Source organism: Arachis ipaensis, chromosome B1 (genome assembly GCF_059453495.1).
Source record: "Arachis ipaensis isolate K30076 ecotype BB chromosome B1, ASM5945349v1, whole genome shotgun sequence".
In the NCBI taxonomy this organism is placed as follows: domain Eukaryota; kingdom Viridiplantae; phylum Streptophyta; class Magnoliopsida; order Fabales; family Fabaceae; genus Arachis; species Arachis ipaensis.
Genome location: NC_142436.1, coordinates 65,348,118 through 65,369,728, shown reverse-complemented (window position 1 = coordinate 65,369,728; position 21,611 = coordinate 65,348,118). Strand labels below are relative to the sequence as shown.

Sequence of the window (21,611 nt, the reverse complement as noted above, 5' to 3'; positions counted from 1 at the left end):
AAAATATTTCATGATTGAGTATTATGCATTGACTTCTTATATGAAAAAGTATAGAAAAATACATCATGATGCACATGCCTCACAAGACCAAACTTGAACTTTGCTTGTCCTCAAGCAAATAAAGAATCATGCAATCAACATTAACAATCAAGGGTGTGAAGATTAGCAATTCTTAGTGTTTATGGTTGGCCGTTTCACTTAAGCATGCATCACTCACAAAAGAACTCCAAGTGGTTAAGGTTTTCATCTTAATTATTTTATTAGATCCTTTCCCTTATTCTCAACCTTGAAATAAGCTTTTTGTCTTTCTTTTTTCTTTCTTAGCTTAGCTTTTTGGGTGCTTTGCACCATTTGTTTCTAGCTTTGACTCTAAATGCTTTGTTCTCAAGTATTACCACCTGATACATAAGCACCACAAGCATGTAATTAGAGGACTCTTTGAGCCTTTTTTTTTGTTTGTTTCTTGAGTTTTGAGGGAGTGCTTTGCACTTGAGCCTAGCCTTGACTCTAAATGTTTTGTTTTCAAACTTTTTACTTGATACATAAACACGACAAGTACTTGAATAATGATTTGTCATTGGTACTCAAAGCCTTCAGCTTTCTCACTCTTCCCTTTAATCATAAATTAATGACTTTTGCTTCTTCAAAGTTTTCAAAATTTGCAATCATTTCATAAAGCTCTCTAGATGAAAACTTCAAACAAGCAGATTCAATTGTGTTGAGCTAAATAGTTATTTTAGCCTTCCAAAACTCATATACTCATGCTAGGTTCTTCTTTAATTAACACCTGCTTGTTTTCATTTATGTTCATGATTCTTACTTGCTTTGACTTAACAAGTTTCAATATAATGATGCAATAACAACATGATACAACTCACAATTATGCTTATCTAAGAAGGAAGAGCACAGATGCATATAATAGAAATAGAAGACAATCATGCATGCAATTGAAAGAAAATAAATAAGAGAAAAAAGAACTTAACCACCTTAGATCCTTATTATCATTGTTGTTGTCATTTTTCTCATATTCTCTCCCTCCAACATTAAACTTATAATGATTGCTTGTCCTCAAGAAACAAGTGAGAACAGTGGTGATGGGATTGTGAATAAATCATAAATGTCTTCAAATAGTGATGTACGTAATGCATGTGTTTAAGTAAGTAAAATTAAAGACAACAATAAAGGCAATAAAAGAAACAGAGACAATGTGATTGCATTGACAGTGGGTTGTGCATGTACATTACATGAAAGATAAGTGGCAACACCAAACTTGGTGTGACACTTTCATTTTAAAATGATGCAAGTACCCAGTGAAGATTGAAAATCAAATTGTTGCATGGCAACACTGATAAATCCACATTTCATGGTATTTATTTGCTCTAATTGGGTGGATTTTATCAACGTTTTCCATATTTATTCAATAAAATAGCATAGTTTTGTGAATTCTTCCTAATTTGTGCTTAAGAATGAAAACATGCTTTTTAGGCCCTAAAATTGCTAAATTTTATTCACTTTAATTCCATTTGATGCCTTGATGTGTTTGTTTGAAGGCAAAGATTGGATTGAAGAAATGAAGAAAAAAAGAATGTAATAGTGGAGAATTCATGAATAAATGAAGTTTTGGAAATCTTCCATGCGAGGCGTACGCGTGACAAGTAGCACGTGACCTCATTAAATGCAATACACTAGGGGCGAATTCTAGGCCTCCAAAACCCAATCCAACTCATTTCTGAAGCTATTTCAAGCAGAATTCAAGAGGAAACAAAGGGGGAGCAATTAGGTTTAGCTTAGTATTATGTTGTAGGTAATTTTCTAGAGAGAGAAGCTCCCCCTTCTCTCTAGAGATTAGGGTTTCTTAGTTTAATTTCTCTCTTTAATTCTTGTTTTATTATAGTTTTATTTCTTTGTCATGATCTATTGTCTTAATTCTCTTAGTTCTTCTTATTAATTTCTCTTTTACGTAACTTTTTATTTTATGAACACTCTTGTTAATTTTAATTTTCTTTTAATGCAATTTAATATTTTTATGTTTATTGATATTTGATTAAGTTGTTATTATTAATTTCTTGCATTTGGTAGTTTTAGAATTTATTATTATTGCAATTTAATATGCTTTTATTTTCATGCACACCAAGTGTTTGATAAAATGCCTGGCTTAGTTTTAGTGTAGTTTTCCACACTCTTGGCTTGGAATTGAGGACTTAGGTGACCTTGAATCATTGATGTCTATTCTTAATTGATATATTATGGTAATTAGTTGATTTGGTTTCCACTAATGCTAGTCTTTCACTAAGCTAATTAGTGAGTTAGCTAGGACTTGTGGATTGAGATCAGTTATGCCTATTTGACTTATTCTCGATGTTAGGGTTGACTAAGTAGGATTAACTCTTCATAATCATCATATGTTTATGGTCAATGGCTAGGATAGGTAACCTTAACTCTCACTCCTTGCCAAGAGGTTTCTAGTATTTAAATTTTCCTTTCTTTTGATTAATTGCCTTGAGCTTAGTTGCTTTTGATATTTAGTTATTGTTCGCTTATTTAATTTCTTGCTATTTACATTTCTTGCTTCTTGCCATCAAAACCCCAATCTCTCATAACCAATAATTGAGCACCTCATTGCAATTCCTAGGGATAATAACCCGGGAATTCAAACTCCCGGTTTATATTTGTTTTCAATTGTGACAATTCTTATTTTAAACTTTGATGTTGGGATTCCATTGCCAGTTTGGACTGTGCTATCAACGAAGAAGTTCTCTTTTCTAGAGTGAAATTCTAAATTGACACAAATCTCACTCATCAAACACCAAACTTATTTTATGCAATCACATGCCAAATTATTTGAAAGTAAATCTAAGTAAAAAATTGTTACCAATAGTTGGGTTGACTCCTAACAAGCGCTCTTTTAATGTCATTAGCTTGACTTTTGGTTCTTGAATTTCTTCCTCTTCTTCCAGTTGGTTAAGAGGAATGACTTCAATGAGGGAGAGGAGAAATTTGATGTCCCTAGATTTTATTTCCACCTAACAAGCTTTCTTTTATTGTTATTAACTTGATTTAACTTGCTTGTTGGAGTAGGGGTTGGATTGCTTTTTGTTGACTTTCTCTTTTTCATGGATATTATCTTTTGTTTATTGGTCACAATCCCTCTTTCAGTGCTTTCTATGATTGCCTTCACTTCTTCCTTTTCAAGGTTTAAGTGTTGTGTAATGGTTAGAAGATACCTTTCATCAAGAACTTCTTGGATTGATGGTTCAATTAAATCACTCTCCATGCAACTCTCTGCTTAATTGGAGTATGGACTCTCTTGGTTGATTTCCTCCCTTTCTTTTGTAGGATCTTGCATTGTTTCTTTTGGGAGGGACTTTGCATGTTCTTTTGCCAGTTCATGTAGCCTTTGAGGATATGGAATCCTAGACTTGTATGCCTCCACAATCTCCTTCTTCATTGGGATTTTACTTGGTGCAAGGGCCTCTTTGTCTTGCTCTTGCACTTCTAACTCCTTCTTTGTAGCCTCATTTTGATCTTCAATCTCCTTGCTAAGCACTACTCCACTTATGATCTTGTATTCTTCCTAGGGGTGTTCATGGTTTGGTTAATTCAAAAACCAAACCAGTTTTTTGGTTAACCAAAAATATAGTCTTGGTTAATTAACCAAATTGGTTGTACATGATAAAACCGGTTATTAATCGGTTAGTAAAATTTGAAACTGATTTTTAATCGGTTATTAAAATAATACCGGTTTTTACACTAAAAAAACCGGTTTTTCACCAAAAATTGGTTTTTATACCAAAAAATTGGTTTTTACAATTAAAAACTGGTTTTTACACAAATTAATTTTTTTATACAAAAACCTAAATTTTTAACCTTTTCTTTAAATTGAATTTTTTTAATCTCAAAATTAATTTTTTTTCTTTCTAAATGATACGAGTAACATTTGTAAATAATGAAATCCCTTCCATTGCTTCGTTCCTTCCTCTTTCTTATCTCTTTTCAGCATTTTCTATAAATAATTTTTTCTAATGTAAATAATTTTCTTTCTAAATGATACGAGTAACATTTTCTTATCTCCTTCTATCCATCTCTCCTTTTCTCTCCCCCTCCTCTCCTCTCTTCCTTCTCTCTCTCTTCCCTTCCCCTCTTTCTCCCCTTCCCCTCTCTTTGTCTTACTCTCTCTCTCTCTCTCTCTCTCTCTCTTTTCTTTCTTCCTTTTTTCTCTCCCTCTCTCTCTCTCTCTCCCATTTTTCTCTCTCCTCCTCTCTTCCTTTTTCTCTTTCTCCCCTCCTCTCTATCTATCTATCTATCTATCTATCTCTCCCCTTCTCCTCTTTCTCCCCCTCCCCTTTCTTTCTCTCTATCATTATCTCCCTCTCTCTCCCCATGCTCTCTCTCTCTCTCCCTATCCCTCTTTCTCTCTCCCCTTCCCTCTTTCTCTCTCCTTTCCTCTCTCCTTTCCTCTCCCCTCCTCTCTTTCCCCATCTCTCTCTCCTTGCCATCTTTCTCTCTCTTTTTCTCTCTCTCTTTCCCTTCTTCTCTCTTCTCATCTCTCCCATTTCCTCTATCTCCTCCTCCTCTCTCCTTTTTCTCTCTTACTTTAGAGAAAAGAGAAGAAAAGAGAGAGAAGAGAGATAGAGAGTGAGAGAAAGCTGAGAGAAAAAGAGAAAAGAGAGAGTAGGGGAAGAAAGAGGAAAAAGAGAGAGAAGAAAGAGAGGAAGAGGAGGAGAGAGAGAGAATGAAGAGAGATAAAGAAGGAAAGGAAAGAGAGAGGAGTGAGAGAGTGAAAGAGAGAAAAGAAAAAAGGAAAGAGAGAGAGAGAGAGAGAGAGAGAGAGAGAAAGAGAGAGTAGGGGGAGAGAGAGAGAGGAGGGAGAGATGAGAGAGAGAGAAAGAGAGAGAAGGGGAAAGGAGAGAAATAGGGGAGAGAGAGAAGAAGAAGAGAGAGATAGAGAGATGAGATAGAGGAAATGAAAGAGGGAATGAGGAGAGATGAGTAGAGAGAGGAAGGGGAGGAGAGAGAGAAAGAGAGAAAAGGGAGGGGGAGAATGAGGGCAAGGAGAGAGAGAGAGAGAGAGAAAGAGACAGAGGGGAGAGAAGGAGAGAGAGAGAGAAGGAGAGAAAAAGAGGGAGAGAGCAAAGGAGAGAGAGGGAGAAAAGGAAAGAGAGAGAAAGCGGAAAAGGGAGAGACATAGCATGGGGAGAGAGAGGGAGAGAAGGATAGAGAGACATGGGAGAGAGAAAGAAAGAGGAGGTGGAGCAAAAAGGGAAGGGGAGAGAGAGAGAGAGAGAAAAAAAGGGAGGGGAGAGAGTGGAGGGAAAGGGGAGAGAGAAAAAGAGAGGGAGAAGGGGAAAGAGAGAGATAGGGGAGAGAGAGAGAGAAAGGAAGAGGGGAGGGAAGGGAGGGGGAGAGAGAGAGAGAGAGAGAGAGAGAAGTGAGAGAAAGAGGGAGAGAGAGAAGCAGAGAGAGAGGGGAAGGAGAGGGAGAGAGAAGGGGAGAAGAGATAGAGAGGAAAAAGAGTGAGTGAGAGAGAGAGAGAGAGAGAGAGAGAGAGAAAGAGAGAGAGAGAGAGAGAAAAGAAGAGAGAGGGAAGGAAGGGGAGAGAGAGAGGGGGAAAGGAGAAAAAGAGGAGGGAAAAGAAGAGAAAGAAAGGGATAGAGAGAAAGGAGAGAGAGAGAAGGGGAAATTTAATTTGGTTTTGGTTAACCAATTCGAAAAAATATAGATATGGTTTTTAAAATTGTTTTATTAAACTAGTTAACCAAAATATGGTTATAATTTTTTAACCGATTAACCATATTTTGGTTTGTTTATGAACACCCCTAATTCTTCCCTTGGGTTGAAAATTGCATTGTGGTGCACGAAATCGTGATTGTTCATTCCTTGGTAACAGTGCCAAAAACTTCGTACGCACGTTCATAATCTTAGTTCTTTTTCACAACTTCGCACAACTAACCAGCAAGTGCACTGGGTCGTCCAAGTAATAAACCTTACGTGAGTAAGGGTCGATCCCACGGAGATTGTCGGCTTGAAGCAAGCTATGGTCATCTTGCAAATCTCAGTCAGGCAGATTCAAATGGTTATGGTGAATTGATAGTTAAAATATAATTAAAATATAAAATAGGATAGAGATACTTATGCAATTCATTGGTGAGAGTTTCAGATAAGCGTATGGAGATGCTTTTGTTCCTTCTGAACCTCTGCTTTCCTACTGCTTTCATCCAATCACTCATACTCCTTTCCATGGCAAGCTGTATGTTGGGCATCACCGTTGTCAATGGCTACATCCCGTCCTCTCAGTGAAAATGGTCCAAATGCGCTGTCACCGCATGGCTAATCATCTGTCGGTTCTCGATCATGCTTGAATAGGATCCAGTGATCCTTTTACGTCTATCACTACGCCCAGCACTCGCGAGTTTGAAGCTCGTCACAGCCATCCCTTCCCAGATCCTACTCGAAATACCACAGACAAGGTTTAGACTTTCCGGATCTCAAGAATGCCTGCCAATAATTCTAGCCTATACCACGAAGACTCTGATCGTAAATCAGGAGGCTAAGAGATATTTATTCAAGCTTGCTTTCATGTAGAACGGAAGTGTTTGTTAGGCACGCGTTCATAAGTGAGAATGGTGATGAGCGTTACATAATCATCACATTCATCATGTTCTTGTGTGCGAATGAATATCTTAGAGAAAAAATAGGCTTGAGTTGAATAGAAAAACAATAGTACTTTGCATTAATTCATGAGGAACAGCAGAGCTCCACACCTTAATCTATGGTGTGTAGAAACTCTACCGTTGAAAATATATAAGAACAAGGTCTAGGCATGGCCGAATGGCCAGCCTCCCCAAATGGCATATGAATTCGAAAATAGGGAAAAAGACTGATCCCTGATCAAGGATGATCAAAAGATGTAAAATAAATCACTAAAAGTAGTTTTTATACTAAACTAGTAGCTAGGGTTACATAAGATAAGTAAATAATGTAGAAATCCACTTCCGGGCCCACTTGGTGTGTGCTTGGGCTGAGCATTGAGCTTTCATGTGTAGAGACTCTTTTTGGAGTTAAACGCCAGGTTGTAGCCTGTTTCTGGCGTTTAACTCTGATTTGCAACCTGTTTCTGGCGTTTAACTCTAGAATAGGGCAGGAAGTTGGCGTTTGAACGCCAGTTTGCGTCGTCAAAACTCGGGCAAAGTATGGACTATTATATATTGCTGGAAAGCCCTGGATGTCTACTTTTCAACGCAATTGAGAGCGCACCAATTGGATTTCTGTAGCTCCAGAAAATCCACTTCGAGTGTAGGGGGTCAGAATCCAACAGCATCTGCAGTCCTTCTTCAACCTCTGAATCATATTTTTGCTCAAGTCCCTCAATTTCAGCCAGAAATTACCTGAAATCATAAAAAAACACACAAACTCCTAGTAAAGTCTAGAAATGTGATTTTTATTTAAAAACTAATAAAATTATATTAAAAACTAACTAAATCATACTAAAAACTATGTAAAAACAATGCCAAAAAGCGTATAAATTATCCGCTCATCACATTGCTAGGGAGAATATTGGTATGTCTCTTAGCAAGATGTTTGGCCATTTGTCTCGTTTTCCTTTCAAGGTTCCTTATGGTTGCCTCTTGATTTTTCATGTTGGCTCTAGTGTCTTTCATAAATTGTTCCATTGCAATTTTCAGAGAGGACTTTGAAGAACTTTGTGGAGTATAGGTATTGTATTGAAGTTGTTCTAGGAGGCATGAAAGGAGTTTTGTGGGTAGTAAAATGAGTTTTGTAGATTTTGAAATGGATTTTGTGGGTTTTGAAAGGAGTAATCAGGAGGTGAGGGTGGAAAGTCTTGCCTAACTGCAGCAAAAGATTTCTCTAGTTCATTCATGGCACGATCAAAACATGATGACTCTTGATGAGTGGGATATAGAATATTGAAATCTCTTTGGTAATAATTTTTCCAGTCACCATTTAGATAGATGCTCCATTCATGGAAGTATGAATTATGTTGTGGCCCTGGGAAGTATCCCATGTGGTTTGATTGCTCAAACCCCATCATTCCTTGTTCTTGATACTTCCAACCATCATTAGCATAGTAGCTTGAATCATTTTGTGGTGGTGAAAAATATCCCATATACTTTTCTTGACCAAAGGATGATGTAAACTCCATTCTTCCTTGATTACTCTATAACAAACACAATCACCAAGAGAAATTGAAATTTTTATGTCACAAGTAAGGAATTCTTAGTGAGGCAATAACACCAAATAGTTAAGTGACAAAAAAAAGAAATAATTAAAAGCAAATAAATGACTAAAACAAAGAAAGAAAAAGTGTCTAAGATAGGTAATCAATAAACCAGTGGTTTGTTAATCACAATTAATCCCTGACAACGGCACCAAAAATTTGATACGAAATTTATAATTCAATATTCCGCAGAACTACCAGCAAGTGCACCGGGTTGCATTAAAGGATATTTCCTTTGTCAGAGAAAAAAATTTGGAAGAAAGATCAAACCAGGGCACAACAAATCAGAGGCCTAAGGACTTTTTAGAGAAAATTATTAGAGAAAAGAAGGAGAATAAATATAAAATCAAAGAAATGCAACAAGAAAGAGCTGGCCCAAATGGAGGTAGGAACAATAATCAGCCCAATAATTCATCCAGTCGAACATATACAGTAGAGAGTCCTATGCACCAGGAAGCCATGGAGAAAGGGGAAATGTTTATAAGAAAGAAGTAGGGCCTAAAGGAGAACAAGATTGATAAAGAGGACAGTAACTAGATCAAGAAATACAAAGAGGCCCAAGAGAAGATGGATTAGGAAACAAACTAAATGATGAACATAGAGGAATTGTTAAAGGAAAAATTCAGCAACATGGTACTAGGCTGGGCGAGTAGCAAAATGGTTAAGACTAGTGGAAAAAACATATCGAATAATGAACAAAGCAAAGAAAAGAATGCATTGTGTAATGAGGCGCAAAGAGAAAAAGAAAAATAAGTGTATACGACTGAAAGCGGAGCTTGCGATTTTGTTGAATTGACAAGCGAAGATGAGGAATAAAAGGAGTCAAGTGTTGAAAAAAAGCTTAGTGTAAAAACCGAAAAATCGAATCAAATCAATGGATATGACCAAGAGTTTAGGACAGCTTATTTTTTTCTTAATTAGTGTAAAAACCGAAAAATCGAATCAAATCAATAAAAATCAAACCGAACATTTTAATTGGTTTGATTTGATTTCGTTTGGTTGGCCTCACCAAAAAAGTTGAATTAAACCAAACTGAACGTTTTACATATAATTTGTTCGGGTGACTTTTTTTTCAAAATACTGAACTAAACCGCAAACCAAACACTCCTAATATCAAATATCTGCAAGAAGTATTATGTTTAGTTTCTTATAGTTTTATAATGTTTTTAAATATCAAGAGTACAATTTTGAAAAGTATAGGGAAGTCTTGGAAGGATACAAGGAGCAGGTTGTATCATGAGTATTATGACTCAACAAAGACATTTGAACAAAATTTTGTGTTCACTTTTTGAAGTATATCTTCATCTACATATTCTTTATTTAGGTGAAATATGGTGATGGTATAAACTATATTGTTACCGTAGTAACTACAAGGGAGGAAAGTTATGGAACTTAGTGCACAAACAAAGTGATGGCTCCTATATCCATAAAGAAGCTCGGGCCATTGGTGTAAATACTACGTTGTGATGCTTCATTTTGTTTCCCGTTGGTTTTAGTTACAAAATTGTGTTGAAAGTATATTCGATTATGCTCTAGCCCACAATTGCTTATTTTGCTTATTTATATCTATAGGAAAGAATTGTGGAAATTGAGCAACATGATGAATTCTCTAGAGTGTTATCTCAAAATGATTTTCTTGTTCAAGCTCTTGAAAAAGAGTACTCTGGTAGAGTGCATGGTGCGGATTTTGGGCCGACTCCTAGTCAACTCTTTGGTCCAAATTCACATCAGTCGGGCGATGGAACCCAAACAGAAGAGACCCAAAGGGTGCTGCTTGAACTACAGGCAGAGGTAGTGGCAAAGAAATTGAAAAGGAAGACAGTGGAGGATGAGGTAGCCAACAGCAGAGAAGATAAAGAGGCAAGTAATAGAAAGTGTTCTGAGATAGTTAATTCAATGGCAAGCTGAGGAGCTGCCACTAGACATCGCTGCAGGGTTGTATTTCTTGGAAGGACAAAGTGAAAAATAGAGATTATGATTGTATATTATTTTATTTGAAGTATACATTATTTTTAAATTGACTATGCAACTCTTAATTAGAGATATACTTTATTGATATTTATAGATATCTGAATTTGTTTTGCAGTTATGTTTTCATAAGTTTTTGCTATCGATTTAGATATTTAGAGGAAAAAGTAATAAGATTTTTACTATTAAAAAACAAACCCCCTAAAAGTCACACAAAAAGTACCTTAATGTTTAAAGAAAAATAGTGGCAATTTGTGTTATAAAATACAATATTTTTGCAGCAATTTAAAATGGGATCTAGCGGCGTTATAAATAGACAAAAATAAATTTAAAAATTGTGCGGTTTCAAATAGCGGTGATTAGTAACGACCCCAAAAAAAATTGAAGAAAATTAATAGTTCCAAATAGCGGTAATTTATGCCCGTTGAAAGTTCCTAATTGGACATATTGCAGCGGTTTCAAACTGCTGCTAAATAATCTGACGCGATACATTTGATTAGCAACGGTTATACTAGTGGTTGCTAAAAACTGCTGCAAAATTTAATCCCCGCATCCTAAAGGACATCGGTTAGTTAAGTGCTGGAGATCGGTTTTGCGGCAGTTTTAGATAATTTGATAGTTTGACTAAATTTTCATTTACTAATCTTAATTATCAACTTTATATGAATATAACTGCATGTAAATTTTCCGTAAATATTTGGTATACTATATTTATATTGATAAGAACTTAAAAGTTTAAATTTTTTAATTTAAAATATGGTTCTGAAAATCGGACCGGACCGGTCGGTCGAGCCGGTCCAATTAGAAACCGGCAATGCCAATGGTTTGGTTTTATGTCTAAAACCGCTCAAGACAGAACCGGCCACAAGCCACTGAATTGGCCAGGAACTGACCAGTTGGACCGGACCGAGAACTGGCCAGTTTTCCCTAAATGACGTTGTTTCGTAAAATTATAAAAAAAAATGACAGAATGCGTTACCCCGAACCCCCTCCTTCGTTCAATTGCTTTTCTTTCCTTCCTCAAATTAGAGAAATAAAAAGTGAACTCAACTCAAAACCCTAGCTTGCTGCCACGGTTCCACCATCATCGAACGGAGTGAGCGATTGCCACCGTCCGTGGTTGTCCGAGGCTTCTCTATTCGTCCTGTCCTTAACCCCTTGTTTGCTCTGTTCTTCCTTGCTCGGTGTCCATCCTCCATCGTCTTCGTCCTGCTTGCCGTCATGTCGTCGCCTTCATCTCGTCGCCATCATCTTGTGTCCTAATCTCTGTTGCGCTCAATCCCTCTTAAAGGTTAGTGGCAGTGCTCAGAATAATTCATTTTTCTTTTTATTCTCTGTCCTAAAAGTGAAATCATTGATAAGATTACATGGATTTTGTGTTTTTCTTGAAATTATTAATAAAAAATGACTTTGCTATGTTGCTGCTCTTTTTGAATTTCTGGCTCTGGTATTTTGAAATTTTATTGATGATTTATGGATTTCAGGGTTCTGTGTTTTTGTTGATTGTTGCTGTTTTTAAATTTTTATTGATGATTTATTTGATTTTTGTTGATTGTTGCTGTTTTTAAATTTTGACTCTGTTGTGTTGTTGTGTTTTTTATTGTGTTGAAGAGAGCTGTTGCTTTTTACTGTAGTGATGGTTTATTGATTTTAGTTATGGATAATTATTTGTTGAATGATTATTTGATTTTTGTTCTGCTGTGCTGCTGCTGTTTTTGACTGTGTTGATGATTTATTGATTTCAGTTATAGATGATAGTATTAATCAAGAAGCAATTGCTGATAATAATACATCTGTGGATAATAATTTCCTGCTAATCTTCCTATTTCGAATGATGCTGTTAATCCTAATCCTCTTAGTTCTAATGATAATCAATCACAAGCTTCTTCTAATTTACGAAAAAAAAAAACAGATTTAGTTTGAAAATATGTTGCTTGAGAATATGAGCACAAAGTATTCCATCTGGCCTGTGATTTTTATTCCATATAATCTTCTACCATGCCTTTGCATGGAACAGACATCTTTCATTCTATCCACGCTTATACCTGGGCCAAAAATGCCAGGCTACGACATAGATGTTTATTTGCAGAGAAATTTTGATCTTTTATTATAAGAGTTACGTTGATTCCTTAATTTAATGATTTGGGTCGCGGTTTTTCATGTTTATCTACTTTTAGGATTTCTTGATTTATGTTTAGTAAGGCATAACTTCAAAGAGGAGTAACTTTAATTTATACTCGTTAGAACTTTATTTTAACTTTATAAATTCAGAGTATGACTTAATTTTCTTCTTTTACATTTATGTTTGAATGAAAATTTAAATGCCAATAGAGTAAAGAAGAAAATCTTATTGGTAAATTTGTTCACATGAGTTAACATATATAGCTTATTTAACTTGTTAACTTTTTTATGTAAAACGAATCTAGAAAAAGTGTTACGAGTGTAAGTAACAATAATTTAAACATATGTAGTTTAAAATAATATTGTTAACTTAACTATATTATACTCAGATGGTTATTACTAAAAAAAACATTGTAACATGTGGTAATACGTATTTTGCGGCGGTTTAAAGAAAACCGACGCAAAATGTAAAACGATAACTCACCCGACGATACATATAGCGGCGGTTCTAAGAAAACTGCCGCTAAATGCAAGGCTGATTGCAGCCCCAACCCCTAAGAGTCGCTATATGCGCTACAGTTGTCATTTTGCGACAGTTTTAAAAAATCGCCGTAAAATTTTTGCCACTATCTGATGGAATTGTTGTAGTTCGATAAGCAGTACGATTCTCAGTACCTTGATTTAAAACGTATTGAAAGTAGTTAAAATATTGGCTTCTTATAAAAAGTAATAAGAGTTAGCATCCCAGCTGTGAGGCGTGTGAATGCGTATCTCTCACCAAAAGAAGAAGAATGAAGGATCCCACAATTAGGCGATGCAAAAGAGTGAAATAATTAATGTTGTCTTGGCTTTAATACAAATCAATAATACACTACATTGGTAGCACGAATTATGCAAGGAGCAATCAAATATTTATTTCTGTATGACACACACCTAACAACAATAGCAATGATGGAAATAAATATTTTTGTTCCTATCTATCTCTACTAAGCAATCCTTTTAAAACACATACATCAATTAAACCACAATGAATAATAACAATCTTAATTATGGGACGCATTTAATTTAATTTAAAGCTCGTCGTTAAGAGACGATGGTAAAGGGTTAGTAGATGAGGTTTTGATAGGGTAGGAAGCCTCTATTGCAATGCCACATTGACCATGCTTGTGGGATATGCCCCTTTGCATCCTAATGTAGCCATGTTCTCCCCATTCTGGTCCCCATGAATTTTTCACTATCCAATATTTGTATCCGTCTTTTGTTGTTCCATACCCAACAATTGCAACCCCATGGTCTAGGTTAGTACCACATGCCCCATTAAATACTCCCTGCAATATTCTTGCAAACATTAATGTCGTTCCAACTAAACCATAGAAAATCAATTTTTAGTTAATTAATTTTAGAATTTAAAATTTAAAATTTAAATAATCTACTGTAACTATGGAGCGTTAAATAATAATAATGAATAATGTTTCAAATTAGTCTTTACAAAATTTTAATAGAATATTTTTATTTTTAATAACTTTTTATTTTATTAAACAAATATATTTTCATATCAAATTGTTTGTCTATATTAAAAAAATTATATAAAAATTAAAAAATTATTATATTTTTATTAAATAATAATAAAGACTAATTTATTTAATTTTTCATCCAGAATTAATTGGAAGATTAATTTGTCTAAAAAAAATTACATATTGATCATTTGATTAATAAAATTTTTTGAAAATTAAAAAGTCGTTTAAAAGTATAGCATTACTCAATAATAAATAAACTTGCCTCAGAGTAAAATTGAAAGTCAGATCCCGAGGCTTCAATGGCAACAGACACAGGTTGGTTGGCAACAGCCTTAAGCAATGCCGCCTCATTGTTCGTTGGAACATTCTCATGTCCATCAATTGACACTACATCCTTCTTCGCCTGCATCAATATATCAGTGTTTTTACAAGGGTTAGAATTTTAGCTGTACACTAATAAGTACCTTGTATGGTGTAGTTAATTATGAGTTTAAGATTGATACATTGGTGTAAAACGTTTTACATAATAATTTAATCATATTTTTTAAATGACTATTTATACAATAAATATAAAATGTAATTATTTTACTGACATATTATTATATAATTAAAAAGATTAAAATATGTTAGGTACCTTGGATGCATCGCAGGTGCCATCTTGTGCAGTGTAAGGGTAATCAGTTTCGGTTGTAATGCCACCCTTTTGTTTGATGAACTCGAAGGCATAATCCATAAGGCCACCATTGCATCCTTGATTTTGGTTTGTGTCACAATCTATGAGTTCTTGCTCGGATAAGGATACTAGGTTACGTGTCTTTATTTGGTTGATGCCTTCAACTGCTACCACTGTTGAAAATGCCCAGCAGCTACCTGATGTACCACACCACAAAAAAATTTTCATTTCAACCATCATTTATCATATATAATCCAAACAGAAACATCATTAGGAGTTTTCTAAACATTTTTAATTGAAAATATAGTACATACAGCTAACATATTTTTATAAATTACTTTCTTTTTTAAATTATCAATATTTGAACGTTGAACCTCAAACAGAATACTACTCAAATTTAATGCTTCATTCATAATTTAATCACGACAATTTACTAAAAAAATCAATAATTAATAAATGGAAATGAAAATAAGGGCCGAGGAAGAAAATTTTGAATCTAATACTGATACGTGCTTCAAATGTTCGTGATATGAAGAGTTCAAGTGTTATTTAGAAGATATTAGTTTACATTTTTAGAATATTTTAATTTAATGTATTTTGATTTTTGTTTATTTAATTACTAGATTGGGCCTTATGTTTATGGGCTTTAGGATTTTTATTTGTTTTAACCTAATAAGAGGTTATAAATACCTCCTTAGCTATTGTAGTCGTAGTATAGAATTTTTAGAGGTTTGAAAACCCCTTTTTGGTTTCGTGATGAAACCATGGTGTGGATAATTGAGGTTGAGGAGTCCCTCTCTTGTTACATCGGGGAATTGAGTAGAAGGTTGAGGAGTCCCTTCGATTCAATTTCCAAATTATGGCGTTGACAAGTTAGGTTGAGGAGTCCCTTTCTTGTTGCGTCAAGAAATTGGGTATAAAGTAGAGTGATTCTCTTTGTATTCAATTTCAACCTATCCTTTTTTGTTTTTATTTCAATTTCAATGTATCTTTTATATTCAATTTCAATTCTTGTCTTGTTTATTTCTTTTATTTTCGTATCATTTGGTATCAGAGCTCAGGTATTAGATTAATTCTTATTAATCTATATTTGTTCTTCTTTTATCATAAAAAAAAAGAGTCAAGTGTCTATCGATTTTATTGTTTAAAAAAAATAAAATAAAAAAGCATACATTGCAAAAAAAAAGGAGAAAAAAAATGGAATATATATAAAAAAGAAAAAAATTATCTTTCTTGTAATTTTTGTGCTTTTCATATTCTATTTTTCCACCTACAAGATTCGAGGACGAATCTTTTTTGAAGAGGAGGAGAATGATACGTGCTTCAAATGTTCGTGATATGAAGAGTTCAAGTGTTATTTAGAAGATATTAGTTTACATTTTTAGAATATTTTAATTTAATGTATTTTGAGTTTTGTTTATTTAATTACTAGATTGGGCCTTATGTTTATGGGCTTTAGGATTTTTATTTGTTTTAACCTAATAAGAGGTTATAAATACCTCCTTAGCTATTGTAGTCGTAGCATAGAATGATTTAGAGGTTTTAAACCTTTTTTGGTTTCGTGATGAAACCATGGTGTGGACAATTGAGGTTGAAGAGTCCCTCTCTTGTTGCATCGGGGAATTGGTTAGAAGGTTGAGGAGTCCCTTCGAATCAATTTCCAAACCATGGCGTTGACAAGTTAGATTGAGGAGTCCCTTTCTTGTTGCGTCAAGAAATTGGGTAGAAGTAGAGTGATTCTTTTTGTACTCAATTTCAATCTATCATTTTTGTTTCTATTTCAATTTCAATGTATCTTTTTTATTCAAATTCAATTCTTGTCTTATTTATCTTTTTATTTCTTTATCAAATACTTTTTGTTAGGAATATAAAAAATGATATCATCATGTGATACACACTTTTTCTTGTTAGAATAATATATATTCTAACATTTCTGATGATGATGTGAGTTGTTGATTAATTATAAATATCTATTTACGAAATAAGTTAATCATAATTTTTTTATAAGCAATGTTATATGATTAATAAAATTTATATTTTACTAATATTTAGACAATTCTAAATACGAACAAAGACTAAATTTTAATAGTATAAAAATAAAATATTAATTTAAAATATAAATTAATATTAATAAAATTATTATTAGCCTCTTAACATTTCCTTTCAAAATCACAAAAAAAATCGCTTCGGAGCAAAGGTATAATAATAATAATAATAATAATAATAATAATAATAATAATAATAATAATAAATAATGGTGAGTATTTTGCTTATTACCGCATTGGCCTTGATCTTTCACAGGAGTGACAGCACCTTTCTTCCTCCAATCCACAGAAGCAGGAACCCTCTCAACATTCTCATACATGAAGGTCCCATTGCCACGTGGCATGCCGCGGAACATTCTATGATGTCCCACCTTGGAGGCAGCATAGATGGTTCTGAACTCATGGTTGGTCAAGTCAGCAAATTTGTTCAGCTTCAACTTGTAAGGCTTGTCCAACTTGTTTGTTTCATGGACATGCATCACGTTCGCCTTGAACACCTCGAAACGTTTCTTCTTATCATCGAGGCTTCTAGAAACCGTGTGGTGGCTCCGCCACCTCTCGTACAAGTCCCATAGGGATTCCTCCGATTCGAGTTCTCTCTCCTGGAACTCGAAGCTCTCGGAGAATCCTAGGACTAAAGCGAGGGATAGAATAACACACAAGAGCTTCTTCATTGTGTTTTTCTTTGTATATGTGCTTTTGGTTTCAATTATTCGATGGATGAATGTGAATGAAGTTGGAGAAAACAAAGAGCTTGGGATGCTTTATATAGCTAGGGAAATGAAATGAAAAGAAAAAGAAGAAGAAAACAATGGATAATCTGAATGGAAGAAGTTACATGTTCCTTAAGGGCATCAACAATTAATCATCGATAATGATAACGATCATGCATGATCATGCCATGGACTATACGTTGAACACGAGCTAGGATTATGGGGAAGCTAAGAGAGAAAAAAGGACTATTATTATTACGATTTTGTTAGGTATATAATAATTTTTGTAAACAATATAAATAATAAATTTTAAAATTAATCTAATAAAATAAAAAATATTCCACTCTTAAATTATCTCTTAAATTTTAAAATTAGAATAACTATTTATATACTTAATAAATTGAACATCCATCTATTATTAACTGGTATGAATAAATTAAATAAAAAAAATAATCATCTAATTAAAAATAATCAATATAATTATCTATATATATATTGAATTAAATATCTAACATATTTATTTTTCATATTATTTAATATTTTTATTGTTTTCTTATATTTTTTCCTATTATTATGTGTTGATTTTGCATAAATATGGAAGCAATAAGGACTTCGTAGTGAGATTAATTTATTGTTGGTACACGTTGTATACATCGATATCACACCTGTAAGATTTTAGATATATAGATAATCAAATAAAGGAAGGAAAGTTAAGAAGTTTTGATTACTTATGGATAATAAAATAAATATAAGAGTTGGTGCATAATTGGTGTATATGTTTGGCTAATGATATCTTTAATTTGTGTGCTTCAAGAGTCATCTTTCGATTGCATGCCGACCACGCTATTACCATATCGAGAGTGATAGGTAGGTTTATATATGAGTGTACTTGTGCCTCAGTTACGTTTAGTTATGAACCACTATTTGTTTGTTCTTATTGTGTGTTCGTAACAGCATCATTATTCATGCATATCCACATAGCTAGGATGTACGTGTATATATGATCTCTTAATTAATAACAGTAATGTTAAATAGTCAAAAACTCACCAATGATAAATAAAAATATACATAGTTAATCATTTATAGGAGATTATGCTCTCTCTTAATTTAATAAACATAATTAATCTCCTTTTATATAATTATTTTCTTTCACTTAATTACACCAAAAATTAATCTAAATTTTATGTAAATCAAATTTTAAAAATTTCTTTTTTATTATTACATTTTTTTCCAAAGAAATGAGACTTAAATCTGCGCGCAATCTCTAAGTAAGTATAGAAAAATTATGTCATTTGAGTTATAATTTGTTGGTTCTTATTATTACATCTAACAATTATAAAATCTTTCTTTTAAATAAAAATTTTAAAGTAGTACACTACATTTTATAAAAAAAATTCAAATATCTCAAATTCGATTAGTCTTAATTTATTAAAAAATAAAAACATAAAAAATATTATTTTATGACCTGACAAATAAAATAATAAAAAATAAATAATAATAAATTAATCTCAATTTGTTGATTAAGGATGTTATAAGTTTGAATTATGAATGTTATACATATAAAATTATAAATGCTAAATTAGAGATATTTTAACACTTCTACTATACAATTTATATTATACATTAAAATTATATGTTATAAAATAAAAAGTTAAAAATGAAACATGAAAAAAATTATGAAATTATTTTTTAAATATAATTATTAACTAATCACATTAAAATCAATAAATAAACATAGATAAAAATATAAATAAAAATATAAAATAATTTGAAATCATGACTCATTAACGCACAAGTGAGATAATTTGAAAAATAAATAGCTTGAAATTGAGTAATATTAATTGTAAAAACATATTAACCATGAAAATTATATGTATGAAATTATGGATAATATGAGTGTGAAATTATGAATGTTATGTGTGTGAAATTAAATGCTAAGTTAAAGATATTTTTACAAATTTCAGTATACAACATATATTTTTACATATATATTGTTATAAATATAAAATAGAATATAAAATACAAAAAATATGAATTTTTTTTTAAATAAGATGGTCAAATTCACATGCCATAAAATAAAAAAAATAGAATAATTATTATAAATATAAAATACAAAAAAATATGAATTCTTTTTTAAATAAGATGGTCAAATTCAAATGTCATAAAATAAAAAAAATAGAATAATTGATACTTGACAAGGATTGTAATAAAAAAAATAAAAAATATAAAATAATAATTAAAAAACTAAGACAATACTTGTAAAAAACAATCTTATATTGTGAATAAGGATTGAGTACTTACAAAATTTAGATGAATGAAAATTTTTTCATTAAAAAACATGTTTGTGTTCTTTGGGAGGAGTTATGTAATATTAGTCAGAATGTCACGCTTTTTGCTACGTCATTTTGATAATAAAGAGTATTATGACAATTTTAAATATATCTTTAGTATTAACCTTTAAACTAAAAATCGCATTTTACTTTATGTGAAAAAAAAAAATTATTATACACACACGTATATAAGAAACCTTCATACAAGTAATATGTCAAACTTCATATATATCTTGTTACAATTCCTATTCCTCTTTACAAGATATAATAACAACAACAACTACTACTACTAAGGCATTAAAAACAAATATAGTGCAACCAAAATACTTAGAAAGGTCTTCGCAGGCTTCTCGTCCATTTCCTGAAAAACAGAGGGCTGTAGAGGATGAGAACCTAATCGCACACGATCTCAAAATCCAAATTTATATTTCAACCTATAAAAACTCTAATCAAAACAAATATATCATAGCATTTCACTACATATACTGAAGAAGTAATTTCAACAAACTCACCGCTGATTCATCCAATATAACATAACCAAATCATGACCTCCGGCCCAACACATAATCACATCACCATCACGGCTTCTGGCCTAACACAATATCACATCATGATCTCCGACCAAAAATATACACAAATCACGAGTCACAATCACACAGAGAGTCAAATAATCGCACAAAAGAGCAAGTATAACAAGTAGCACAATTAGTAGTTAACAAAGTATCAATTAGGCAAACTAAGTAACTACGCAGACCCAAAAAATGTAAAAAAATGAAGTATATGATGCATGTCTGTCCTATTGGCCATGAGCTCACGTGCTGATTATCTACTAAACCTGTCACAAAATTCGGTTGACATCCTGGATCAGTCTCTCAATGCGCATCTCTACGAGAAATTATACAAATCATGGTACCATTATCTCAACGGAGAGTGTCATTTCACCTTCTCATAGAGGTATAAACCGTGCCAAACAATGGAGAGTGCCGTCTCACATCAACGGAGGGTGTCCTCTCACCTTCCCGAGAGAAAATGGGCATTATGTATTGTCATTTTCACTGAGCCTTATGCACACATCTCAAGTGAGCATTACTTATCACCATCCTCATGAGATTTTGCTCAAAATCATATCACGCAAGAGGAATAACACCTAAACCTTGGCACATAACCAGGACAAATCACCGTCAGTTATCACATTTCAATAATATTCACAATCAATTATGCTCAGAATCATTTAACAGAACAATGATAAAAATGTTTCTGGAGCAAAACGATTTACTGCACAAAATGGAACCAAGAACGTTTTTGAACCAAGAACGATTTACGACAATGGTAAAGTTCAACGGCGGCAAGAGCAGCTCGACGGCAACGGAAATGCAGGCTCGACGGCCACTATGGTAGCTCCGGCGTCATTCTCCTTCTAGTTCTCTCTCGCGGTGGTGCGACGGCAATGTGACAGTGGATTTGATAGCGACGACGACGTACAGCTCGGCAACGGTGACCAGGTGTCGACGACGGAGGCCCTTTAGCGGTGGGACACAATCGGCTGGCCTGGGACTTGGTGAAGCTCGACGGCGGCGACTCCTCTCTCCCTCGTGTCACATCTTTCTCTCTCTTCCTCCTCTTGCTTCGACGACGACGGTATCGGCAATACTTAGTCCCGCCGGCGTCGTCCCCTTCCTCCATCCCCTCTCCTTCTTCTTCCTCTTTTCCCGCCGGGTCACTCTCTCTTTTTGTTTTCTTTCTTCTGACCGCTGGGGATGAGTGGTGGCTATGTAGAGGTGAGGGTGTGAGTGTAATGTGTATTAGGATTTGGTGTGAGTTGTTTTGGGAATGAAGGGTTTGGGTAGAGTAGGAATTTTAATAAAAATTAAAGGGTAGAGTAATAATTTAGAACCAAATCTAATCCAATATAATTTTACTTTGAAAATACTAATTATTCTTCAACTTACACATTATTTTCAATTGAATACTCTAATTTAAAAATTAGAGATAATCAAATTAATTTTTC

At 33.4% G+C, this 21,611-nt stretch overlaps 1 protein-coding gene across 1 annotated transcript; it reads right to left on the bottom strand.

Annotated features, from left to right (window-relative positions):
* Positions 1–13,150: 13,150 nt before the first annotated feature.
* On the bottom strand, positions 13,151–17,536 carry CEP1 (Cysteine proteinases superfamily protein). Its single transcript, XM_088501455.1, has 4 exons — positions 16,793–17,536; positions 14,477–14,712; positions 14,101–14,245; positions 13,151–13,649 (listed from the first exon to the last, which is right to left on the bottom strand). Exons 1-4 carry the CDS (start codon positions 17,232–17,234, stop codon positions 13,396–13,398), a joined length of 1,077 nt encoding a protein of 358 aa, XP_088357581.1. The 5' UTR covers positions 17,235–17,536; the 3' UTR covers positions 13,151–13,395.
* Positions 17,537–21,611: the final 4,075 nt, after the last annotated feature.